The sequence below is a fragment of the Leucopleurus acutus genome (assembly GCF_964270905.1).
Source record: "Leucopleurus acutus genome assembly, chromosome: 12".
Classification (NCBI taxonomy): domain Eukaryota; kingdom Metazoa; phylum Chordata; class Mammalia; order Artiodactyla; family Delphinidae; genus Leucopleurus; species Leucopleurus acutus.
In genome coordinates this window covers 14,704,830-14,727,544 of record NC_139154.1, presented here as the reverse complement: position 1 = coordinate 14,727,544, position 22,715 = coordinate 14,704,830, and the positions used below count along the sequence as shown (strand labels likewise).

The 22,715-nt window shown below is 41.0% G+C and overlaps 1 protein-coding gene across 1 annotated transcript in view; it reads right to left on the bottom strand.

Annotated features, from left to right (window-relative positions):
- CKAP2L (cytoskeleton associated protein 2 like) overlaps positions 1-22,235 on the bottom strand; it is a 30,204-nt gene extending 7,969 nt beyond the window's left edge. The window contains exons 1-6 of the mRNA XM_082851962.1: positions 22,192-22,235; positions 20,241-20,307; positions 18,703-18,754; positions 10,719-11,965; positions 6,663-6,870; positions 1,199-1,354 (exon numbers count right to left, since the gene is read on the bottom strand). Of these exons, the coding sequence (XP_082708088.1) occupies positions 1,199-1,354; positions 6,663-6,870; positions 10,719-11,965; positions 18,703-18,754; positions 20,241-20,307; positions 22,192-22,222 (1,761 nt within the window). The 5' untranslated portion in view covers positions 22,223-22,235. The remainder of the gene's footprint in view (positions 1-1,198; positions 1,355-6,662; positions 6,871-10,718; positions 11,966-18,702; positions 18,755-20,240; positions 20,308-22,191) is intronic.
- Positions 22,236-22,715: the final 480 nt, after the last annotated feature.

Sequence of the window (22,715 nt, the reverse complement as noted above, 5' to 3'; positions counted from 1 at the left end):
CAGGGGTGATAGGGGTGTCTATGTGTGTGTGTTGGGGATCTGTGTGGGTGTGTGTGAGAAAGAAGGTTAGATCCTCATCCTGTATAGTTGGATGTCTACAAATCATGTCTAAAGAGAGAAAAATCAAGAAATAGTAATATAAGCATGTTATCTGAAACTATCAAGGTAACAAAATACTCAGTTTGCTCTGGGAAGTGGGAAGTGGGGAGGGAATCAGGCCTTATGGAACAGACCTTATCAAATTATTTATTTAAACTATGTCCATGGACAAGTCTGATTCTGAACAATCATGGAAAAGGTATGGTAGAATATATGATGACATGGAAAGTGATATTATAGGGAAAAGAGTTATGAAACTATTTAATGCAGTCTGTGTTAAAAAAATTACATATAGGGCTTCCCTGGTGGTGCAGTGGTTAAGAATCTGCCTGCCAATGCAGGGGACAAGGGTTCGATCCCTGGCCCGGGAAGACCCCACATGCCACGGAGCAACTAAGCCCGTGCACCACAACTGCTGAGCCTGTGCTCTAGAGCCTGTGTTTTAGAGTCTGCGAGCCACAACTACTAAAGCCCGCGCGCCTAGAGCCCATGCTCCGCAACAAGAGAAACCACTGCAATGAGAAGCCCATGCACCGCAACGAAGAGTAGCCCCTGCTCGCTGCAACTAGGGAAAAGCCCACGTGCAGCAACGAAAAGCCAACACAGCCAAAAATAAAGAAAAATTTATTAAAAAAAATTATATATAGACAGTGGTTTTACTAGGTTTTAGGATTAAAAGTTATTTCATAAAATAGCCCTGAATTATTGATTTATGGACATTGATGCGTTGGGTTTAATATATTTTTAGGTTCTTTAGGTGAGGTATGACTTTCTTAGTATTGGCTATTGATGTTACATTATAATTTTCTATGCTATTACTTTTCACAAGTGCTTATTTCTACAGTGAGTGTAAAGTGAGACATATTCGCTTGACAAGAAAGTGATTCTATTGGTTTACATGTAACACTATATTCTACAAAATAAATATTTTAATTAAAATGTTCATAAAGGACATATCATACTTCATATTTTGCATATAACTTAATGAAGTGAATTAGAAGCTTCAACATTACATTACATAGCTGCCATTTTGCAAACAACAGAGAAGTCGTATTAAAGAGAAGTTTTAAGAAGTCACCCACTCAAGGTAGATACTTACTCTGGCCCCATTTCTAATGGCCTCTTCATATAGCCCAATGACATCAAAGGTGCCTTTACTTGCCAACAACTTGGCTTTGCAGATCCAGAACTGAGCAAACTTTTCAGCCTCAGGAATACTGGACAAAATGGCGCCTATTTCATTAGAATGTACACCCTGGAGAAGAGAGAAATACCCAGAGGTAATTATTACTGTCTTGCTGTTATTCTCTCCTAATATTTATCATAGAAGGTATGCAGAAATCAGTCTGGTCAATATTTTTTTATATTAAAAGAAAATTGAATTTTATTGAAGTAGTTTATATAAAATGCACCCGTTTAAATAGCATGTTTTGATGAATTTTGACACTGATCATTACATTTTAAATTAAGAGACCAAATAGAAAAATATTTATCATAGTTGAAAGTAAGAAATATGTTCTCCATTTTTATGCAAAACCAAAACCAAACCAAACCCAACCCTGGAGTAATCAGCCATTCATGTATTTCTTACACATTCACAATAATGTGAACACTGAATGGTGACCAGAATTTCCGCTTGACCCTAACGGAAGAATGAAGGATGGCAAAGGTATGCAAGGGTCATGGGTGTATATGTGTGTGTGCTGGGGATCCACACAGGTGTATATAAAGATAAAGAGGGTTAAATCCCACAAAAAGGAACTTTTTTTTTTTTTTTTTTTCCAGGATTCAGACCAGGATGCCACATTGCATTTTTTTTTTTTAACATCTTTATTGGAGTATAATTGCTTTACAATGGTATGTTAGTTTCAGCTTCACAACAAAATGAATCAGTTATATATATACATATATTCCCATATCTCTTCCCGCTTGCGTCTCCCTCCCTCCCACCCTCCCTATCCCACCCCTCCAGGCAGTCACAAAGCACCGAGCTGATCTCCCTGTGCTATGCGGCTACTAAAAAGGAACTTTAAAATGGCTTCCCTGGTTTGGTTCCCTTCTGCCTTGTACCAAGAGCAGCGCAGTGACCTGGACCAGGAGGAATATGAAGAGCCACATGCCCAGAAACCCAGGCACTGGCACACTCAGCCAGGCAGCACCTCCTACTTCTCCTGAGACGGGAAAGACACAAGGGTAAGCTCACAGTCAAGAATCACTAATGTTTGAGGAAACCAACACTACATGAAAGAGGCATAAAACTCAAGAACCAGAAGAATGAACACTGGAGCAAACAGCTGAGGGAGCAAAGAGAAATACATTTTAAGAGTACTGTAGTCAGGACAGGAATAAAGACGCAGAAGTGGAGAATGGACTTGGGGACACGGGGAGGGGGAGGGTAAGCTGGGACAAAGTGAGAGAGTGGCATGGACTTATATATACTACCAAGTGTAAAACAGATAGCTAGTGGGAAGCAGCTGCATAGCACAGGGAGATCAGCTCAGTGCTTTGTGACCACCTAAGGGTGAGGGTGGGATAGGGAGGGTGGGAGGGAGACGCAAAAGCGAGGAGATAACGGGGATATACGTATATGTGTAGCTGATTCACTTTGCTATAAAGCAGAAACTAACACACCACTGTAAAGCAATTATACTCCAATAAAGATGTTAAAAAAACAAACAAATCTGTAGTCAATATCTTCAGAGTGATAAGAGAATATTGCCATCATAAAACTAGAACGAATGCTGTGAAAAAGAATCAGTAGAAAGGCAGAACAGTGGCATGGACCCTGCTGAAGAATAAATCAGTGCGCTGAAAATTTGGCTGTGGAATCCTTCCAGAACCCAGTGCCACAGAACAAAGAAATGAAGAGTATAAAAGAAAAGTTAAGAGTTGTGGAGGATACATCTATTACTTAAGAATTCCAATATCCATGTAATAGAATTTCTAGAAGAAAAAGTAGAGAAAGAACAAAGCAGAACGTACACTCAAAGCAGTTGTAGAAGAAAATTCCCAAGGACTGAACAAAGAAACAAGTGTTCAGACTGCAAGGTCCTCAGAGAGCTAAGCAAGATGGATGAAAAAAGACCCATACTTAGAAAACCAAGGAGGGAATTCCCTGGTGGTCCAGTGGTTAGGACTCCATGCTTCCACTGCAGGGGGCGTGGGTTCGATCCCTGGTCGGGGAACTAAGGGCCTGCAAGCTGCGTGGTATGGCCAGTTACCAAAAAAAAAAGGGATAAAAGGAAAATCTTAAATCCTTCCAGAAGGGAAAAAAAGGATTACCTATACAGGAATGAGAATTAGACTGACATGAGACTTTAATAAATCAACAATTCCAGATGTGAGAAAGAATATGAAAGAGTAACTTCAAATTTCCCAGGGAAGACCATGTGAACTTAGAAATTTCCCCCAGCCAAGCTATGAATCCAGCAGGAGGGTGAAATGATGACATTTTTACAAGCATAACAACTCAGAAAGTTAACCATTCAAAAACGTAAAGTTACTAGTGAACAAACTTTAGAATTCAAGTGGAAGACTTGAAACAAAAGTAACCACGAGAAGAATGTATAACTTGCATACCATGTTTGAACTCACACTTACCACTTTCTTTTGTGATTTCAATTTATATGCTTTCGTTATGAAATAAAGAAAACTGGATAAAGAGATGAGGGAAAATAAACCAAAAAACAATTCATGTAAATTGAATTACAAAATAAAACAGCAGAGATAAAGTTAAACATATGCGTAATTATTACAACAGATGTATATGGGCTAAATGCACTTTTTTAAAAGCAGGGAGTTCCAGATTTGGTTAGAGAAATTAAATTGTATGTATTCATGAGACATACCTTTAAAAATAAAGGAATAGAAAAAAATTTACTAGACAAATTGTAAGAACAAACCAGGTGTGGCAAGATTAGTATCAGACAAAAGAAAAATCAAAGCAAGTCATGAATCTTTAGTACCTAACAACGTAACTTTGAAAAGTAGAAAGTAAATGTTGACAGAAATACAAAATGAAATTATCAATCACAAATCACAGTGCCAGTGACAGACTCTGGCATATTTCTTTCAGAGAGCAATAGATACCCATGTAGAATTTTCTGTTCAACAGAGAATACGTATCCTTTTCAAACACTTTTGGAACATTCACCAAGACTGATCAGACATTAAGACCAGAAAGAAAATTTCAACATTCACCAACCACAATGCAGTATAATTAAAAATTGACACCCAGAAAAAACAAAAAAAGAACCCCCCAAAACCCAACACCAACAAAACCAACTACATATCTGGGAGATAAAAGATACTCTTCTAAGATAACTTTTGGATTAAAGAAGAACTCAAAATGGAAATCTCAAACTAGAAACGAAAATGAGAACATGTCAGTTATTAGGCTATGATCTCTTAGCTCTAAACCCACCTTTTATCCTCTGCTTTGTTGTGCAGAATTCTGTAAATGTGCTGGAATTCTATAAATCACTTTCTGCTTTGACAGCAGTTCTCTGATGGGCTCGGCCAGTATGGGGCACTAGAGGGAGGTTGCAGGGCTGGAGAAGAGAGGGGACTGCCTCTTTCCCATTTGCTTTCATCACCCCAGCAATGGTCCTTCACTGTGGCAGCAGCAGTTGGTTCCAGCCTCTACCTTTTTACCCTGGCATTCACAGACTCCGCCTCACTGTGCTCCTTCAGAGGCAAAAGCACCAACCGGCTAGCTAGCATCATTTTCTCAAGGTCTGAATCCCAGCCCTGCAGGGCCCCTCCTCCAGCTCCGGTGGCACCAGCATTGCTAGTAGTATGCCCTCCTTAGAGTTGGAGTCCCACTTCCACCAGGGTTTGTCTCTCCTAGCTGCTAGGTTCTGATATCCCCAACCTCTCTTTGTTCCCCTTTCTTCCTTGAAGGGTCTGCTTCAAGGACACTCATCTAAGACACTGTGAAACCAACCTTCATATTCCATTCTTTCTATTGAGATACCTTGTGTTTCTGTTTTTCTGACTTGACTCTGATACAAAACATTACCTAGTCAAACATGAAGGATATGACCAAAGCTAAATTCAGAGGCAAATTGACAGCACTAAAAAATATTTTTAATAAAATAAGAAAGACTGACATAAATGCTCTAAGCTTTCAACTAAAAAAGCTAGAAAAGAAAATTAAACATAAAAATAGATGCAGACACTGATGCAAGAGAAAAAAATAAAACCCAAAAGATGGCCTTTTAAAAAGATGAATAGAGAAATCTTTAGCAAGTCTGATTTAAATAAAAGGCACAGAATTACTAAAATTGGTTCAAGAAATACAAAACCTAAATAGACCAATGACCATGGAAAAAATTGAAAAAACAGAAAATTATCCCCCAAAGTCCAGATGATTTTAGAGGAAAGTTCTTACCAAACCTTCAAAGAACAAAATAATTCTAATGAATCTCAATTGTAAATAAAGTATTTTCAGGGTACAGGAAAAAAGGAAAATACCCAACTCATTTGACAAAGCCAGCATAATACTGATACTAGGAAAACACAAGAAAAGACAACCAAAGAACACACATAAAAATCTGAAATAACTGCAACTCACAAAACCATATACTTCATTTCTCGACATACCTATACTGTTAAGCAAATGCATAAAAACTGTCTGGAAGGATAATGGGCAGTAGTGGTCACCTCCAGGGAGAAGCCTGGGGTGCGTACCTTGTGTGTGTGCGTGCACCTGCGCAAGTGCTGGGAGTAATTTACCTGTATTATCTGAAATGCTTTTAATAATAAAAATGTATTCAGGTATTTTTTTAATGCAATGAAAACAAGAGAAAGAACAAACAAAGAACTGAAGTTTAATTCCACAAAAGAGAAGTAGTTAATGTTTAACTGAATCTAATGAAAAAGCTGCCCAGAGTAGACCTAATTTGAAGGTTTCCTTTTTTTTGCTGATACACAATACTACCAGTCAAACGACAGAACTGAGTTTGCTTCAGGCAAGGACCTTAGTATAGAAGTCTATCCAGTTATTTTTTATTAATATATTTTTCCTTCAAGGAATATCCTAAGGATCATACCCTTTGCTTACCATTTACTTTATCCTTATCTGCAAAATCCAAGATACAATTTGGATGCCATTCATAGCTATCTAGAGACCTTAGGATAATCTAATTCTACATGCGGCCTTGCCTTTTGACTTTAGCTTCGTATCTAAATGTCAAATGTTTACTCTTTGGACCTCAATACATGAAGAAGGCAGAGTTCCTTTTGAATCCCTCTGGAGCCAGGCTACTTGGGTTAATTTCCCAACTTCTCTGTGCCTCAGCTTCATTTGTAAAGTGAATATCGTAATAGTCATTATGTTATTGTATGAAATAATATAAGTAAAGTGCTTAGAACAGTACCTGGCATACAAGAGTCATTATTTAAGTACAGGTTTTTTATTATTACTATCCTTCCTCTCTATTAAAAGGAGGAGCTAAATTTCTGCTTAGACAGAGGTTATCTCCCCTACACTATATTTAACAAAAATGTTTAAAAAACTCTAAGATTCAGCAAAGCTTTGGGAGCTTACTGTTCTCACTCACCCCTTCAATGAGCTGCAGACATTCTGTCAGAGTGTTGTTAATTTTACTGGATAGTTCAAGTTGTGCTTTCTTTTCTTCCTCTTCTTTTTCCATGCTCTTCCAGAATGAAATATTCATTTCCTCTATTATTTTTCTTTTTGTTTTAAGTTCCATAGGAGGCCGTTTATAGATCCTCCCCTTAGATTTCTGCCATTCTTCCAACTGTTTCCTGTTATACAATTAAAAAGGGGGATGGTTTTAGGGGTCTTTTTTGGTACACGGTTAAGCTTCTAAAGTATGACATGCATAGATTATCACTGAACACCTTCAACTAGAAAGTCAGGAGAATGTTTTAAAAATAATTTACCAATCGGTATTGGAAGCACTGGTTGCCCCCACCCTTCAGAAGGCAGATGCCAGATGGATTAGTTGGATTACAACAGGTGGTTAGCATCTCAATCTTCAAACTCCTTAATTTCCTGTTTATTTTTCAATATTTTTCTCTGAAAATTTTTAACTGTATGCTACTCCTGACAATTGCTGTCCTAAGACATCCCTCCATCTCTGAGATCATTAACTCAGCACTCCATTTCTCTTATCATGAGCTTTGTATCTGCCACTCAACCAGACTCACCAAACCTGTATTCTGCCCTCAGTAGGGTCGTGGCCACTCAAAGTGACCCACTTTGCCCAGTTCCTTAGCCCTCTCCTACCACACATGACCCCCTCTTCCCCTAATGAGATCAATAATTTCAGGGCTCTTTTCTTAAGTAGCTAGTCTCTGATGGTGCCACGTCCTAATCCTCACTCTCCCCACACTGTTTACTCTCCACTCCTGCTCCTAGGCAGTCCATAGACTACTGTTGAAGGAGTCACCAAGACATGTAGGCCCAAGCATCTGAATGTAGGCTCTTCAGTTTCTTTAAATTACAACTACATGTTTATGACTCACAAACGTACATTTCAGCCCAGATCACTCTCTAGGGTCCCAAACTTTGTAAACTCCAGTGCCTAACTGATAACTTTTATTTGATGTCTGGCAGGCATTTAAAATTTAATATTGTTCAAAACGAAGCTCTCTATTTTCATCTCCAAATCTTTTCCCAAACAGCCTTCCCTACATTGGTAAACAGTGCCCCAATCTACCCAGTTGCTAGGGCCTAAAACGAGGAGTTGTCTTGAGTAGTCCTTTCTTTTCCCCACGTCCAATACATCATCATATAATCAGTATTGACTCTATCTCCACCACTACCATTCTTGTCCAGATCACTGTCACCTTCTGCCTGAAATGCTACAGCAGCCTCCTAACTCATCTCCTTCCTTCCACTCTAACCCTTCTCAAATTCATCCTGTGCACAGCAGCTAGCGATCTTTATAAAGTAAACCAGTCATGGCCAGGTACTTTCCATGGCTCTTGGAATAAAATTCAAAATGTTCTCTGTGGCCGGAGGTGCAGAGCAGGTTGGTTCCTGCCTACAACCTCATGTTACACCACTGTCCCCCTCACTCACTGCCTTCCAGGAGCTCTGGCATTTTTTCCGTTATTTAACCCAAGCTCATTCATCCCTCAGGGTCTTGTGTTGTCCGTCTTCAGTCCTCTGCTCAAATGATAACTCCTTGAAGAGGTAATTTTCTGTAATTATGCTGTCTTAATCAACATGTTGATTTTCTATCTTTTCCACTAGAATCCAAGGTCTATGAAGACAGAAACCTTGGATGTCCCAGTGCCTAGCATAGTGTTTAGAACACGTGTTTAATTACAGTAAAATTCACCTTTTTTGGTACACAGTTCTGTGAGTTTTGACAAATGCATGAAATCATGTGACTGTGACTACAATCAAGATATAACACCCTCAAAAATGCCTGTGTTCCTCGGTGGTCAACCTTGCCACCCATGCCAGCTCCCAGCAGTCACTGATCGCTTTGCTGTCCTTATAGCTTTGCTTTTTCCAGAAAATCAATAATTATCAAAAAAAAATTTTTTTTTAAATTATTTATTTATTTATTTTTGGCTGCATTGAGTTTTCGCTGCTGCACACAGGCTTTCTCTAGTTGCATCGAGCGGGGGATACTCTTCGTTGAGGTGCGCATGCTTCTCACTGCGTGGCTTCTCTTGTTGCAGAGCAGGGGCTCTAGGCGTGCGGGCTTCAGTAGTCATGGCACGTGGGCTCAGTAGTTGTGGCTCATGGGCTCTAGAGTGCAGGCTCAGTAGTTGTGGCGCACGGGCTTAGCGGCTCCATGGCATGTGGGATCTTCCCAGACCAGGACCTGAACCCGTGTCCCCTGCACTGGCAGGCGGATTCTTAACCATTGCGCCACCAGGGAAGCCCCCGAGAAAATCAGTAACTATTAACTCTCTTGTTTCTCCCTTGATTTCTCAGCACAGTCCACACAGTGCTTATATCAGCCCTAACTGCTTCCCCTTTACCTTCACCGGCTTCATGATAGAAGCTGAGTCATCTGGCATGTGTTTCCCCTATGTTCCTGGCATTCTTCTTATCTCCTTAGCCTTGCTTCTAATCATAAATGAAGAGGGAACTTGCTTTTTCTAAAGCTAACATATTCCTAGGACCTGGCTTTATTATTCTAGTACTTTCCATATATACACCAGAAAAAATGTTCCCTAATAGTAGACTATGACTGTGTGCTGATCACTGTATCTCCCAGTGTAGGTGCTAAAGGAACACTTGAGGAATGAGAGAGTGATCTATCCTTCTCCACAGACTCCTCCTACTTTTTGTCATCAACTTGGCCCAACTGTAATCTGTCTTAGGATCCATCGTCTGTTATCTGGTCTACACTGCAAAGCTCCAGGGTAGGGACCCTGACCTCCTCATTCATCAGCTCAAGGCCTTTGCATTCAGTTTTCTTTTTGCTCAGAAGACTCATCCTTCTTCCTGTCACTGTCCGTTTTTTTTTTTATGGTACGCAGGCCTCTCACTGTTGTGGCCTCTCCCACTGCAGAGCACAGGCTCCGGACGTGCAGGCTCAGTGGCCATGGCTCACAGGCCCAGCCGCTCCGTGGCATGTGGGATCTTCCCGGTCCGGGGCATGAACCCGTGTCCCCTGCATCGGCAGGCAGACTCTCAACCACTGCACCACCAGGGAAGCCCTCTTTTTCCCAGTCCAGATATCACTGTTCAAAGTACCTCCCCTGACCTTTATCTATCTATCTAAAGTCATCCCAGCCTCCCTCTCTCAATCGCATCACCCTGAATTAAGTTATTTTCTGTCTCTTCAGGAGGGCAGAGAGCTTGTCAGTGGTGTTCAGGGCTGTATTCAGAGAATAAATCCTGCCCTCACTTCACTCTGCTATACCTTTTAGCTACCATCTAATTTTACATGTTCCTTTTGCCCTTGCCAGGAATCTCCTTATTTTCTACTCCAATCCAGTGTACAGAGGTGCTTCTCCTGGGAGGTTCACCACATCATCAGAATATGTCTGGTCCTGTTCAGAAAGTGTATGAAATCCTTTGGTTCAGTTTCAAGCATCACACATGTTAATGTTAACTCCCAGCAGCCTGAGATCCTGACTTCTAACATCTGAACTCTGTATGTGAACTGATTACTTCTCTCTGCCTTAGCGTACTTTCCAAAACTTGGCCTGCTCAGACTCATAGAAGTTTCCTGCTCCTTCTTCTCTGATAACTTTTTGGATTTCACATTAGTTGGCTTGACAAGGGGCTACCATGTCCGCACTTCCTAGCGGTGTAAGTTCACTACTCTGGCTCCTCCTACCCTGCCTCTTCTGTTGCTGTTCAGTCCCTGCAGGGCACTTCTTGCATGAATGGTCTACCTCTGCAACCTCTACTTCTTATCCAACTATTCTGTTTCAATTTCTTTTTTAAAAAATAAATTATTTCAAGCATACAGAAAATTACAGAGAACAATTTGAACACATGTATGTACCACCCAGCTCTATCAAGTCTTCATATTTGCTTTGTCTTTTTTCCAGAGTTACAGCTAAAAATTACTCAGGAGCCATTATTTATGACCCATCTCCTGACTTTAGCACTCCTGATGGTCAATTTGCCTAGTCATCTTACTTTGCAAAATTTTGGAATTAAAATAAAGTACCTTCGATCCTCTGCTGTGGTCTTCTTACTTGGATTAGTTTGGGTCCCATTTGGGAGTCCTCTTCCATTTACGGTTGTGCCACCAGCTTGAGTTCTGGGAGCTGTCTTGTTTAGAAAACAGTTCTGGGGAAGAGCCCTTTTCAACTTGGAGTCCAAAGTCCGTGCTTTTTGTTGACAGCTGTTGTTGCATTTATTCCCTTTGGCTCCATTTGCTCTTATGCTAGGGGTGCTTGGAATGACTGAGTTAAAGCTGTCAACTGTCAAATTAGGCCTTTGGCTTATGGCTTTTGATTTTTGCAGTACATATGATGTCCGACGTCTACAACAAGCTCGCGTGGGTTTATGATCTTGCTTTGTGTTTGGATGTCTGTTGTTACATCCTCTTTGAAGCACTTTGGGGTATGTGCTGGGTTTGCTATGTTTTACTTTCTGTTCAGTAACAGTGCATGACTGTAACTTAGTTTCATTTGGTCTTTCATACTTACCCCTATTAACCTTTATATTCTTTATGTCCTTAACCACTGTTTTCTTTGATGCCTGAGTCCTGTTAAGTGTCTGGACAAAGTGAGAGGAAACTGTTTTTGGGGGTTTTCCCCCTGGTCTTGCAAGATCTGTTCCTCTAGAGAGTTGCTGAGCCTTCTCTGGTGGAATCCTGACTTGTGTTTCTTCAAGGAATTGTTTATTAGCTCTGTCCTTCAGCACAGCACTGTTCACTGACCTTTTGCCCAAGACTTCTTTAGCAGGAGCCACACTGCTCTTGGTTTGATTAGTTTTTGGCTTACTGACGGTGCCTAATTCAGGATTTGGCTTCCTCCCAGAGTCTGGTAAGATCTGGGGCAAGTTCTCTTTGTTCATCTCTTTTAGACAGCTACCCAAGGATTCATTTTCAACATGGGTATTGTCCACAGAGTCTGTACATTTAGCAGTTCCTTGTTGTGTTACCTGCTGCTTTTTAGTTTTCAATTCCTGTATATTAAGTGACCCCATGGTTTTTCTTGACAGTTCTCCAGTAGTGGATGATCCAAATTCATGGTGTTGTTGACTACTTCCGGAAGGCTTACGGTTTGGGTTAGAAGAAACACATTCTGAAGTGAGCCTTTTTTTGCCCAGAAGTTTTGGTGGCTCCAACTTTGGCCTCTGGGACCCTGTGATACTGGCAGGTCTGGACTGATGTTTAATGCTGATGGGTCTTGTAGCTTTGACAGGCAAAGCAACATGGTTGGTAACATCCTTTTTAGGTCTAATAGTCTAAAAAGACAGAGAAAGATATAAAAAAAGTAAACTCATAACAACAGTCCACTGTTTTTTTTTTTTTTTTTGCGGTACACGGGCCTCTCACTGTTGTGGCCTCTCCTGTTGCGGAGCACAGGCTCCGGACGCGCAGGCTCAGCGGCATGGCTCACGGGCCCAGCCGCTCCGCGGCATGTGGGATCTTCCCGGACCGGAGCACGAACCTGTGTCCCCTGCATCAGCAGGCGGACTCCAAACCACTGCGCCACCAGGGAAGCCCAGTCCACTGTTTTTAAAATAAAAAAACTAGTTATTTTGTTTATAATTTCATTTAAGAGAATTGAATCCTGAGAAAATAAAAGACTCACTAATAGATGATTTTTATAACTGGAGCTCCTATTAGAAATACATTAGAATCTTTTAGCTTGATAGAATTCAGCAGAGATGCAGTGAACACATAAAAATTGCTGTTTAAAAAAATAAATTTGGCTCCATCAAACAAGTACTTGCTGAATGCCCATTATATCCAAGTGAAGTGTCATTCTAGGGACTCTGGAAAGATACATACATAATAGACTTATGTTAGGGTACCTCCCAAGTTCCTCCTAGTACTTTGTATTGCTACACTAATTTTCTTAAAACAACACTGCCTTTGTAAAGGTCAGAGTGTCACTCAAGAAACTTTGTCTCATCCTGGAGATCAGTGGTATGGATATGCTGGGAGTCCTGAGATACTCTGGAACAGTTCTGAATAAGTACCTAACATCTCAGCAGAAAGTCAGTCATATTTGTGAAGTCAGGAAAGGGTTTTAAGGTTAGATTGTACATTATTAACAAGTAAATATTTCAGTCATGTGATTTAATTTTGGATAAGAAAGGTAGGACTAGGTTGCAGAGAACTTTGAAAACTAGGGAGGGGTGTTTAGAATTAATATGGTAAATAACAGGGACAGGCCACTGTGGATTCTGCAGCGTCTGCATTGAACGCAGTTACTCAGAAAGGAGAATTTGGCAGAGGTTTGTAGACTATCCAGGGAAAGATATGGCAGTGCTAGAGTTACTGTCCTCTATTTTTGGTTTGATAATATGATGAATAATTACTATGTAAGCTTTGTGAACGTGTAAAGGACGTCGGTAACTAGAACCACTTGTCCTTAAGGGCGAAGAGATGGCCACCCTAGGATGGCCTGGGCATGTGCACTGTTGCTCATGGGTACTCTAGGGGAGCGCAGGGGGCGGGAGGCAGAGAGACAGACAGTGTGCTCACGCGGCCACAGCTGGGTTACTCCTTGAGCCCCAACATTTACATCAACCCCGGCTCCCCCCATTATTGCTCATTACTGCTTACTGAAGAGGCAGGGATGTTGGTATAAACTTTCCAATTATGTGCTATTCCTTACTCGTTCTTTTTTGTATATTAAAAAAAAATCGACATATAATTTGTATGCCATTCACCATTTTAAAGCATACAATTCAGTGGGTTTTAGTATATTCAGAAGACTGTACAACCATCGCCACTAATTCCAGAACATTTTCATCACTGCAGAAAGAAATCCCACATTTGTTAGAAGTCACTCCCCATTTCCTCCTCCCCAGGGATCTGGACAACCAGTAATCTATTTTCTGTCTCTATAAATTTGCCTATTCTGGACATTTCATATAAATGGAATCATATAATATGTGGCCTTTCGAATCTGGCTTCTTCCACTTAGCATAATGATTTTGAGATTCACCCGTGTTGTGGCATGTATCAGCACTTCATTACTCTATTTTTTAAATAATAAACTTTAGGGCTTCCCTGGTGGCGCAGTGGTTGAGAGTCCGCCTGCCGATGCAGGGGACATGGGTTTGTGCCCCGGTCTGGGAGGATCCCACGTGCTGTGGAGCGGCTGGGCCCGTGAGCCATGGCCGCTGAGCCTGCGTGTCCGGAGCCTGTGCTCTGCAACGGGAGAGGCCACAACAGTGAGAGGCCTGCGTACCTGAAAAAAACAAACAAAAAAACCCCAAAAAAACAAAAAAACCCACTTCATTTTTAGAGCAGTTTTAGTTCAAAGCAAAATTGAGTGGAAGTACAGAGACTTCCCATATATTCCTTGCCCCCACACAGGCACGTCACTTCTTTTTATGGCTGAATAAATATTCCATTTTATGGCTATATCACATTTTGGTTATCTATTCAATTGATGGACATCTGGGTCATTTCCACCTTCTGGCTATTATGAATAATGTTGCTATGAATATTTGCTATAAGTTTTGTGTGTTTGTGTGTGTGTATCTCTGTTTTCAACTCTCTTGGGTATATATCTAGGAGTGGAATTGCTGGGTCATATGGTAGCTCTATGATTAACTTCTGAGGAACTGTCAAACTATTTTCCAAAGGTACTGCACCATTTTACATTCCCACCAGTAATGCATAGGGGTTCTAATTTCTCCACATCCTCCCCAACACATATTATGTCTTTTTGATTATAACCATCCTAGTGGGTGTGAAGTGGTATCTCACTGTGATTTTTATTTGCATTTCCCTAATGTTGAGCATCTTTTCATGTCCTTATTTCCCATTTGTATACTTTCTTTGGAGAAATTTCTATTCAGATCCTTTGTTCATTTAGAAATTGGGCTGTCTTTTTATTGTTGAGTTGTAAGAGTGCTTTATTTATCCTGGGTCCTAGATCTTTATCATATATAAGATTTGCAAATATTTTCTCTCTTGTACAGTTTTTATATCTTTATTTTAGATCAGCCTGGCCTTGCTAACTTACTGTAAGTGGTAGAACTGGTCATGCAGTTAGTTTCAAGTACTTCATTGAGAGAAAAACTAGGCTTAGAAGAGTCATTAGGCTAGCAGAATAGCCTGCAATCAATAGGCAAATACACACCATTCGAGCTGGAAGGGATTTTGGAGATCATTAAATTGAGCCCCTTCATCTGAGAGGGAACGTGAGCTGCCCAAGGTCAGGCAGGGTGTTAAGAGGCAGGGTTGGGGATAGAACTTCAGTCTCTGACTCCTGGCCTCAGACAACTCACATCAGATAGATCTGATTAAAAAAAAAAAAGACAGAATGTACAAGAAGGAACAAGTGACACAAACTGAATTTGGTCACTTCATTCTGTACATATGAGGCCAGAGAAGGGAGAAAATTCACAAAGGATATGACTAGGGTTTAAATCAGGAGAGATTTACTGCATCTGTACTAGGCACTGTGCTAGACTGCAAGGGGATACAAAGATGACAAGATGACACATGCCCCTGAGGAGTGCTAACAGAAAATTATGATACGAAGACATGAGGGCTGTAATAGGGCTGGGAGGGATTGTAAAGCTCATCTGATTGGTGGTTTTCAAGCATTTTTGTTCATATACTCCCAAAATAATTTTGACAAACTCTGTGCCTTCCTATACTTTTAAAAGTTAATAGCTAACATTTTTCATCATTAGTTTAAATAGCTGCAAATATGTAATTTCAGGCACACTGTCAATACTGACATTTCAAGATGAAATGAAATTTGATACCCACTATAATCCATTTAAAAACTATAGAAACACACTCTTCTTTAACAACTGAAAAGATAATACCTTTCTTTTTTCTCCTGGTCTGTTCTCATTCCAGTTCACCACAAAATTTTTATACTAGATATTTGTGCTTGGAAGTTTATAATCCATTACCCTATCATACTTCTCAACAAATATATGTCTATAAGTTTACCTTAATCTGTATTTACCATAACTATAAGTAATTCAGCAAAAGAAGATAAATGTTACCAATTTTGATCAATAATTATTAAGTATAAAGAGTAAAATACTTTTTCATAAAGAAATGGAAATATCTCTTAGTGAGTTGGCTGGAGGTTTCCCCCCACAATTAGTTCATGTATTCACTGGAAGACATTATATTATTTATTGCTAGAATGAGACAGAGGTCTTCATCAGTTTTATTCCTTTGGCTTTTTAAATAAAAACACAGAAAATTTGTGCACATTATCAAGTAGATGGGAATAGAAGATGTTTTGTTACAGCAATTACAGTCAATTCTTTGAACTCATCCAGAGGCATATGCTAAAAGTCATGCAGTGATCTCTCAGCAAAAAATTATTTTTAATGTTCTTCCACATGACAATGTTGAATGCAAAGAACTGGAAGCTGCTTGAACTGCAAAAGGCTTTCTGAACATCACCACCATTATTTCAAATTGTCCCTTGATTTTGTACTTTGGAGGTACGTATTTCCATCCCTGGGCAAAACAAGCAGAGAAAGAACTGAAAAGTGGAAGAAGGATGACAAGGGAGTGTCAAGGGAGGTGGGAAAGGAGAAACTGAAGCACATTCGACGACAAATCAATTTCGGGCAAAAGCACATACGGAAGCTGAAGATGTGGAAATTGGTTCTGGTAAAATGTGTACCTGCTGGAGATGCTTTATGCACCTCCAGAGGAACATATATCCCAATATGCAGACACTTCTAAATGTACTTCAATCTGCATTAACTCAATCCTTTCAAACAACTCTATGAGAAACCTCCTATTATTCCCATCTCACAGATGAAGTTAAATAATTTGCCCAAGGTCCCTGAGCTAGAAAACGAAGGAGTCAGGATTTGGACCAAGGCAGTTTCTTAACTATTATACATTATTTTCTCAATAAATCCAAGAGGATGGCTCCAAGGAGTCTTTTCAAATATGTTAAATCTCCTGATAGGAACAGAAAATGAAAAACTTCTTTTGTGTGTTCCTTTGTGTGCCAGAACGAAACCTGAAACAGTTATGGTGAGGCTGTTAATTTCAAAAAGTGAGGCATGGTAACAGTACACTAAGAGTATGCCAGAAAAGCTTTGCTCAGGTCCTTATTGGCTGTATAAATGTGGCCAATCTCCTTGAGCCTCAGTCCTCTCATGTGTAAAATGGGAATAGTAATATCTATAATCTAGGGAAGGTGCTATAAAGTCCTGGCTTTTGCAAGATAGTTTTGATTTATGCCTGTTGGCCCAACATATTAATAGCACTTCCTTTTACTCTCAAAGGTCTCTGGACATTAAATCATATGACCACCCTGCTTATAGCGTTGTTTTGAATATTAATTGAGATATTGTATGTAAGGTGTCTCATCCAGTATCTGCATAATAATAAGTACTCAAATGTTAACTCTTATGGTTATATGTAAAAAATGTTTTATAAATTGTGAAGCCTTATACAATTGTAATGATGAGTTATTTGCCTAGTACGTTGAGTTTCTCCCAAGTTCCATAATTGCCTTCCCCACTTCATTTTTACCTTCACTACTGTGATATCTACCGTAAAGGGTAGGTATCACCTCATTTAAGAGATGATTTACTGAAATCAGTATTGTCAGCTTTGAGCGAACCTTCTGGGAGCTCTTAATGAGGGCCCCTTCCAACAGAGTTTTTAAGCCTTGCACGCTATACCAGTTAAATCTTCCTAAAGCAGAAGTCTAACCCAGGGGCTTCCCTGGTGGCGCAGTGGTGAAGAATTCACCTGCCAATGCACGGGACACGGGTTCATTCCCTGGTCCGGGAAGATCCCACATGCCGCAGAGCAACTAAGTCCGTGCGCCACAACTACTGAGCCTGTGCTCTAGAGCCCATGAGCTACAACTACTGAGCCCACATGACACAACTACTGAAGCCTGCGTGCCTAGAGCCCGTGCTCTGCAACAAGAGAAGCTACCTCAATGAGAAGTCCATGCACTACAACGAAGAGTAACCCCCATTCTCCGCAACTAGAGAAAGCCTGCGCAGCAATGAAGGCCCAACACAGCCAAAAATAAATAAATAAAAAATAAATATTAAAAAAAAGTCTAGCCCAGTAATTCTCAACTGTTCACATCATCATGCACCACTTTTGCTTTCTATGCATTTTCTATCCTGTCTAATGATGTCACGTGTACACATAACATATATAATCTATATATGATATATACATGCCTATGCATATAGGTATATATGTATATGTGTGTGTCTGTGTACATTTAATGAACGAATCATTAAAACTTATGAAAATTGGCACCAGTGTCACACTTTGGGCAACATTATTTCAATTACACTTGAACTTAGATAAAACTATGGTTTTAAAAATTAAAGTTGGGATTTTTATTGATTATTTTATTGCAGATGAACAATTTGTGCCATTTTCAGGAGGATAATTTCTCCCATTTTAAAACCTTAAGTATGTTAGGATCTTTTTATCATTCCATCCACAGTCTAGCTGAACCGAACTGATTGGGAAGCACAGGTTTGTTAAGTACCTTGGAAGATCCAACACAGATGTTCTCTTTTAATGACTACTGAGCTATTTAACTTCATGGCAGCATACCAAAGTAGTTAAGACCATGGGCTCTCAGCCTATCAACCTATTAAGAGATTAATAACTATGTGACCTTGGGAACTTAACCCTTCTGTGACTCAGTTCCCTCATCTGTAAAATGGGCTACTAATAGTCCTACCTCATAAGGTTGTAAGGACTCAAGGAGTTAATGCAAGTCAGAAAAGTTCCAGACACATAGTAAGTATTCAATAAACGTTAAGAGGACAAAAGTGCACTTAAAGATTTTTTTTGGCTAATAAACTGAACTATAGTATGTTGTACTTTTCAAAAAATGATACTATTGCTTACTAAACCAAACTGTTCTTATATTTATGTAAATACCTTTGAAGAACATGTTCTTTAGGTTGTTAACATGTTTGTTATTTTTATTGCTAACCATCCAAAACGGGTATTTTTTAAAAGACTAATTTCTACTTACAGATTTAGAAGGTGGTGGATTCGGGCAATTATTCTTGGCTTTTAGATAAGGCCTATAAAAGATGAAAGAAGATTAATTCTTGGTACAGAAGAATCAGCAAGGCTTGGGAAGTACAGTGCTTAACAGTACAGTGATTAAAAATTTTTACGGTTAGAATTTTAAAGCATTAGAATTTCCATATATGGTAAAAAAAAAATTCAAAAATTATGATTGATAGAAAGTCTCCTTATCATCCCTTCCTCAGTCCTATTATTCTACTCCTCAGCGACCACAACCACTGTTGCCCGTTTTTTTCTGTGATCCTTTCATAGATGTCCTATGCATAAACATAACATTCTAACAGTATTAATAAAATATGTGTTTTCTTCATATCTGCATAGTCTTACTCAGTGGAACATCATTCCGGGAACACTGCAATGTGTCAGGCACTAGAGATTCAATGCCAAATAAGATAATTAAATGCTTCTTTAAAAAGCTTGTTTTCTATGACTGTGAATCTGTTTCTGTTTTGTAAATAAATTCATTTATATTAAATCAACTACAAGTAAGAAAAACACTTGCTTGTTTTTTAAGTATCTTCACATAGTGAATTTTCAGGTGGGGAAAGTGATATAAATAAAAAATACTGAGGCACATATGAAATCTAGCTAGTGAGAGATAAAATGCAAAAAAAAGAGAAAAACAGAGAATTTAGACTCAGTCTTCACAGATCATAAACTGACAAGACTAACAGGGACTTTGATCACGACTTGACGCTTGTTTCTCCCATCTTGGATGTATGTAAGTCCTGGGAAGGCAGGGGGCGCATACCTTCAGAAGCAAGAGTGACTGATACATTACAGGTATTAAATAAATATATGTTGACTACATGAATTAGGTTTATTTAATCAAGGAAATAGAGTCGAGTAAAAACCCAAAGTAAAAAGAAACTAAAACAAAGGGTGAAAGCTAACTTTGTAAAAATTGGTTTTCAAATAAAAATTTAGCAACATGTTGGGTAGAAAAACATATCAATGCTAAGGCAAGTGAGATAACACCATTTAGATGACAAGATGTTGACAAAAGATCAAAGTGAAGCAGTCCTATTCCGTTTACCTCAAGAGTAAGTGCTAAGAGGGAGACCAAAGAGCACTGTCAGGCTGGAGGATGTGGGTGTGCAGCTTATGGAGGATGGACTGAACCGGCTCTCCTGCTTTAGAGAGAGGCACCAGAACCAGGGTCACTCAACTCCTCGGCCAAACATTGCCTTCACAAGAATCGCTCTCCCAGGAAACGCAGCAGGGACAGGAAAAGCTTGCAGCACTGCAGGTGATATTGTAGACCCTCCTCTCCCGCCTCTGGAGACTGTCACAGTAGTAATGCTTAAATCTTTGCCAACATCTTTGTCATGGCTTGCCTGGAAATGCCCTTTTTGAATAATCATAGGATCCCAAGGCAAGTCTGAGTAGACTGCAAACAAAAGGGCTATGTTTTGAAAAGGCTTTAAGTTGCTATTAGCAACCAGGGCAAACGTGCATAACCGCGGGAGACAAACTCACTTGGTGTTTTGGCACTTCAGTTTTCCCTTGGCTGCTAGGTACTCCTGGAGCTTTCTCTGCCGCTCTTCTGCAAAACAGGCGAGCAAACAAACGCGTGAGATTCTAACCAGTTCATTTATATTCTAAAAGATGACACCTCTCTGTAATGATTCTGGCTTTGGACCATAAAGCTATAAAGTCCCTAGCCCTACAAATGGGTCTCCAGGTTAACACTAACATCAACAATATCATTTATATGCCACGTACAAAGCTCGTCACACACACTTCCTTTCATCTGCACTACAATCCTATGAAGTATTTTACAGTCCGAAATTTAAAGAGGATAAATGATATGCCCAAAGTTACCCAGATAACATGTGGCTAAGCCAGGATTTGAAACCAGGTTTATCCAAACCCAAAGCCCTTGCTTGCAGCCACTGTTCTCAGCTCCAACACATCAAGCTTTGCTTGAAGAGATTCTGTTACTGGCCCATCTAAGCTGGCAAGCCTGGGCCTTGTTTTATTAATCCCTTCTAACAGGGATGATGACTTTTGACCCCAAACCTTTACACGGTTTCCTTTGGTACTAAGGACAAAATAGGCCAGGTTAGGGGGTTCATGGCAAACATGTATCCATATGGTGACTTTCTAAGCAAGGCATCTGTGAGGGAATGAAAAGTCAGTATTTCCATCTTCAAGAAGTTTCAATCTAGTAGTGAAGATAAAATAAACACAATAATAATTACAATATAAGGCAAAATCTAAATGCCATAAAATAGGGTCAAAGAAAGAACTATGGGAGTCCAGAGGCAAAGACTCAGTGAGGGGACTGGGTGGTTGGAAAAGGCTAAAATTCAGTAATGGTTTAAAAAAAAAAAAAAAAAGCTATAGGGGTGCAAAACAACTCAACCTCATTTAAACTGAGTTGCCCTGTGTTTTTTGGGGTTTTTTTGTTTTTCGTTTTTGGAGTATAATTGCCTTACAATGTTGTGTTAGCTTCTGCCGCAGAGCCAAGTGAATCAGCCATTCGCATACACACATCCCCTCCCTCTTGGGCAGCCCCCCCCCCATCCCACCCAACTAGGCCATCACAGAGCAGGAGCTATCTATTTTCCACGTGGTAGTGTATTTATGCCCTGTATTTTGATATCTGGCTCTGATGCATCCCTAGGAGACAGCTGTGTCAAGAGGACTGTTGGAGACTGAGAGACGGGGCTGGAATCCCAGCTCTGTGACTTCTAGCAAGTTACCAAACCTTGCTGCTGCTGAGCCTTTAAAATGCGGCAGAAATGCCCATCTTGAAAGGCTGTTGTGTAAAGTGCCTAAACAGTCAACATGCATTATTACCGAAACCAACAAAACACTATACGCATTTTGGAGCAGGTGGCAGGCACCTGAGCAGGAGTATGCTGAAAGTCAGCAAAGGGCTCCAGGCACATCTAAGAGGTCGGGGAGCCCTTCAGCCTCCGCGCACGTTTAACCCATCAGCTTCCACCAGGGCGCGCGGGCTTGCGAGGAGATGAGCTCCGCGTCGGGGTGAGACCCTCCTTGACAGCTGTCACTACTCGGGCGGCCGGCGCTGCCCGAGGGCCACACCCGGGCTCCGCCTGGAGCCAAATATGGGCCGCAGGAGCGCCTAGCTTCCTACTGACTGTGCCACCCCGGGCAAGGGGCCTCAGGTTCTTTACCCAAACGAGGTGACAATGACAGCTTCTTGCAGAGCTGCTGCGGGAGTCACTGGGAAGATGCCTGGGAGGCACATGGCCCCGCGCACACCCTCCCCGACCCCCGGCCCCGACTTCTCACCGGGGCCTAGGGCCTGGGCTCGGGTCAGCGTCCCCTAGACCGGAAACGCCGACGGAGGGGCAGAGGCAGGCAGGCGAGCGGACCAGCCACTTCCGCCTAAAGGACTCACTCGGGGGCCTCCCTTCGTCCCCGCCCGTAAGACACAGCGGCTCGAAGTCATACTCACCCGCGGCGGCGGAGGGCCCCGGCTGCACCATGACTCCCCAGCCACAGTTCTTCAAAAGGCCGCGCCTGCAGTCAAGGCCGGCGCGTCGGGCGTGCGCCCACTCTCATTGGCTCCCGTTGTTTTGAAACCCGCCAGTCGGAAGCAGGGGAGGGCGGGACAAAAGGAAATAGACGCGTTGTGGTTGGCTCTGCCAGTCAAATCACCCAGGGGGCCCTTTGATTGGAAGAACGTACAGTTGAACGGGCAGTTGGCACTGAGGGCGGCTGGTTAAGTGGGAGAAGCCCCCCTTTTAAGGATGCGGTTTCTGGGCCGTTGTGCTGTCACTTACGCTGAAGGCAGCGGGGATGGGCGATGGGGGAGCCCCCGGGCCCCATAGACAACGCCTCCCCAGCCCCCTTAGATGCTAAGGTTCACATAAAAATAAGATAAAACCAAAATGATGAATTTGGCAACTCCACATGAGTGTACATCTCCACTTGTTATGGGTCTCTGAAGCTAAAGGATCTTAGTTTTTAGTACTGCAG